Source organism: Arachis ipaensis, chromosome B06 (assembly GCF_000816755.2).
Source record: "Arachis ipaensis cultivar K30076 chromosome B06, Araip1.1, whole genome shotgun sequence".
In the NCBI taxonomy this organism is placed as follows: Eukaryota; Viridiplantae; Streptophyta; class Magnoliopsida; order Fabales; family Fabaceae; genus Arachis; species Arachis ipaensis.
Window position 1 is genome coordinate 28,643,572 of NC_029790.2, and position 4,363 is coordinate 28,647,934.

General features: G+C 36.3%; 1 protein-coding gene across 1 annotated transcript; it reads left to right on the plus strand.

Annotated features, from left to right (window-relative positions):
• Nucleotides 876-2,153, plus strand: LOC107646861. The gene has a single exon (XM_016351006.1). The coding sequence runs from the start codon at nucleotides 876-878 to the stop codon at nucleotides 2,151-2,153; it is 1,278 nt and encodes a 425-aa protein (XP_016206492.1).

The following is a 4,363-nucleotide window of genomic DNA, read 5'->3' on the forward strand; positions in this document are numbered from 1 at the left end:
TTGTTCTGTTTTTCTTCACTGAACTGACTGAAGCACTGCCGATCTGCTTCAAGTGATAAAGTCTGCCCATCTCCAAGGTAATTTTGTTAAACTAATTCAAATGCTAACAATTTTGGTTGCAATTATTCAATTCTGCAAATTTATTAAGGCCCTGATCTGTGTTTGATCTGTAAAAAAAAATTAATGTGTCAAAAAAACTGATGCTGCTTGCCTGCTTCTGTAATCTGTACTTCATGCTTCATGCTTCAATCATGGTTAAAATGTGTGGATAGTGCTTCTGCTATATATTTTTTTTTTCTTTTGTTTTCTGCTTCTGTTATGTAGTTATGTTTAGTCTTTAGTTTACTAAAATTCTGAAGTCTGAATTAGTGAATTGAAACTCTCAAGTCTGAATTGTTAGTTAGTGTTACTGACTAATCTGACTTACTGTGTTAGTTTAATTGAAAGTCTGAAGTCTGAATTGTTAATTTAAATGAAAATGTATCTGTTGTGTGATAAAGTGAGTATTGGAGTATTGGTGGTTGACTCTGGTTGCCATTGTTTTAATTTGTTTATGCTTGATCATATTGATGACCTCAAAGGGGGTTCATATGACAATGAGAATGGACTTTTGGGTTAACTCATAACTGGGTGGTATATTATTCCGAATCACAAAAGTATTGCTTGTTGTACTACATTTGGAATGATGATTATTGATTAAGTCTTATGATGCTGAAAATTTTTCATCTTTTAAACATTATTGTTGTAAGTGTAGCTGAAACTAGTGTTAGTTATGAATTTAGTTAGTGGATAATCTGAATCTGAATTTAGTTAGTGGATAATCTGAGTCTGAATTTGTTGTTTGGGTTGTTGATTTTTAGGGATAAAAATACAAAATGTCTGAGAATGTTGGTTCAGGGACAGGGTCTTCGCTTCCTAGTGTTCCTAGACCTACACCTGCTGTTTCTAGGAGAAAAAATGCAACTGGAAATAGAAGTGATATAGGATGGAAACATGGGATTGATGTTCAAGGCAATGGTAAAAAAGTGAAGTGTAATTATTGCTCAAAGACTATAAGCGGAGGGATTTATAGATTCAAGCATCATCTTGCCGGTACTAAAGAGGATTCAGAACCTTGTGCTTCAGTACCTGAAGAAGTGAAGGCTGTGATGTTGAAAGTCTGTGTGGAGGCTAAAGAAGCATCATTGAAGAAGAGAAGATTCAGTGATGATGAGGATTATCCTGAACAAACAGAAAAGGAGAAGGACAATTCTCAACAAAAGGGGAAAGATATTCGCAACTTTGTCACAAAAGGAAAAGGGGCTCAAGTTCAATCAACAATAAATCAAATGATGAAGAAGGATCTAAAGGAACAATGTGATCAACAATGTGCCATATTTTTCCATACAAGTGCTATTCCTTTCAATGTTATTAAGAATCCCAAATTTTTAAAGTTTTGTGAGATGGTTGGGAGATATGGAATTGGCTACAAACCCCCTTTTTACCATGAGTTAAGAGAAACCCAATTAAAGAAAGCAGTGAACAATGTTGATGAAATGCTTACTGAATTTAAAGCAGAGTGGAAGAGAACTGGTTGTTCAATCATGTCGGATGGATGGACTGATAAAAAAAGGCGTAGTATTTGTAATTTCTTGGTGAACAGCCCTAAAGGAACAGTTTTTCTTTATTCATTGGACACTTCTGACATCTCAAAAACAACAGATAAAGTTGTCAAAATGCTAGAAGATGCCGTAGAATTTGTTGGTGAAGAGAATGTAGTCCAAATTGTTACAGATAATGCTGCTAATTATAAGGCTGCTGGAGAAAGAATGATGGAGACTAGAAAAAGTTTGTATTGGACACCATGTGCTGCACACTGCATAGATTTGATATTAGAGGATTTTGAAAAGAAGCTAAAGGTGCATGAAACAACCATAAAAAAGGAAAGGAAAATCACCACTTTTATCTACTCTCGGAGTATGCTCATTAGCATGTTGAGGAATTTTACAAAGGGAAAGGACTTGGTTCGGCCAGGTGCCACAAGATTCGCCACTGCCTATTTGACTCTCAGTTGTCTTCATGATAATAAAGGACTATTGATGACTATGTTTACTTCTGCTGATTGGAAGACAACTAAGGTTGCATCAACACCTGAAGGAATAAGAGATTGTTAGGTTTGAATGTCTATATTTGAGTAAATATATATTATACATGATATATATATATATATATATATATATATATATATTTTTAAAATGTATAATAGGTAAACTCGTACGAGTCTACGAGTCGAGTCTAGGTCAGCTCCACGAGTTTACCTAGACTCGTGAGTTTGACAACCTTGGTCTAAACCTTGTCTGTGGTATTCTGAGTAGGATCTAGGAAGGAATGACTGTGACGAGCTTCAAACTCGCGATTGTGGGGCGTGTGACAGACGCAAAAGGATCAATGGATCCTATTCCGACATGATCGAGAACCGACAGCTGATTAGCCGATGTTGTGACAGAGCATCAAGACCATTTTCACTGAGAGGACGGGATGTAGCCATTGACAACGGTGATGCCCAATATAAAGCTTGCCATGGAAAGGAGTATGAATGATTGGAAGAAGGCAATAGGAAAGCAGAGGTTCAAGGGGAACAAAGCATCTTCATACGCTTATCTGAAATCCACCAATGAATTACATAAGTATCTCTATCTTTATTTTATGTTTATTTTCATCACCTTAAACTCCATAACCATTTGAATCTGCGTGACTGAAATTTACAAGATGACCATAGCTTGCTTCAAGCCGACAATCTCCGTGGGATCGACCCTTACTCACGTAAGGTTTATTACTTGGACGACCCAGTACACTTGCTGGTTAGTTGTGCGGAATTGTGACAAAGTGTGATTCACGTTTGAGAGCTCCAAGTCTTTGGCGCCATTGTTGATGATCACAATTTTGTGCACCAGTATGGTAGATACGAGTTAGGGTCATATGGAGGTGAATGGTGGTATGAGGCATGTGAGTATGGTGGAGGGCTATGTTGAGGAGGGGGATCATATGCATATGATGATTGTGGTTGACAATCACAATGAGGGTCATCACATACATTAGATTGGCATGCATCAAGATTTGAATTGTACCCATAAGAGGCCGGAGGAGGTTGTTACCAAGAAGGTTGTCCATAAGCTTGGGGCTCCTCCCACCTTTGATCTCCAAATCCTTGATGCACATCCCCATTGAAGCTTCCATTTCCTACAATATAGTTGTAACCATGCTCATAGCCAAAAGGATGAGAATTCATAGTGAAAGAGAAAATAAAAACAAAGACTAATAAGAAATAAAGAGAGCGAAATTCTACACTAGCAAAAACTAACAAACAAACCAAAATTCAAGCTATTCACAATATATACAATAGCCAATACCATAGCAGCATTGCTATTCCCTAGCAACGGCGCCATTTTGATGAACGAGATTTGTTGTGATGGTATAGAATTTCTCAAAATTAATTCTCGTTGCAAGTATATTCTACACCAACAAACAATTCTCACATCAAAAATTTTGGTTGTCACAAAGAACAAACCCCAAATAAGAATTAACCGAAGTATTTAGACTCTGGGTCGTCTAACAAGGAATTGCAATGAAGTGTATGCTTATTGGCTCTGAAGGAACAAAAGGGGTATGATTGATAAAGGGGCAAGGAAGTAAATGGACAAGAATTTAAATGACAAGAAGAGTAAATCAAGCAAGTAACTAAAGAAAGCAAGTAATAAAGGGAGACATTCATGGCAAAGATTGAGAATATAGGCTTTCTATCCTAGTCATACAATGATTAATTCACCTTATTTAGTTAACTCCAACAAATGGAAGAAGGCATCATGTTATCTTCACATAGGGAGAACGTCAAACAAGACTAATCAATCATATCACAATGATAAACAAGAATTTATCTTATTACGTCATCCCCGATGATGGAGGAAAGTATCATGTTATCCTCATACACGGTGAAAGTCTAATAAGACTAGCTAATCTCAATCCAAAAGTCTCAATCACCTACTAATTGAATTAGCAAGAGATTAGAGTCAATGGAAATCATACTAGCTAAAAACTCTAGATCACCAACATAAGTTGGGTTTTCATGACTCAAGATTGCCTAATTACTCTTTCCAAGCCAAGAATGCTCAAAATCTACTCTAACATTCAACCAAGCATTTTGTCAAACACTTGGAAGGCATAAAAGGAAAGCATAATAAATGACAAGAAATAGTAAAATCTACCAACTACAAATTGCAAGGAGACAAGATCAACAACTCGAATTCACAATAAAAGACATCAAACATCAATTACATTAATAGAAAATCCAAATACAACAAGTGTTCATCAATCCTAAACAAAGAGG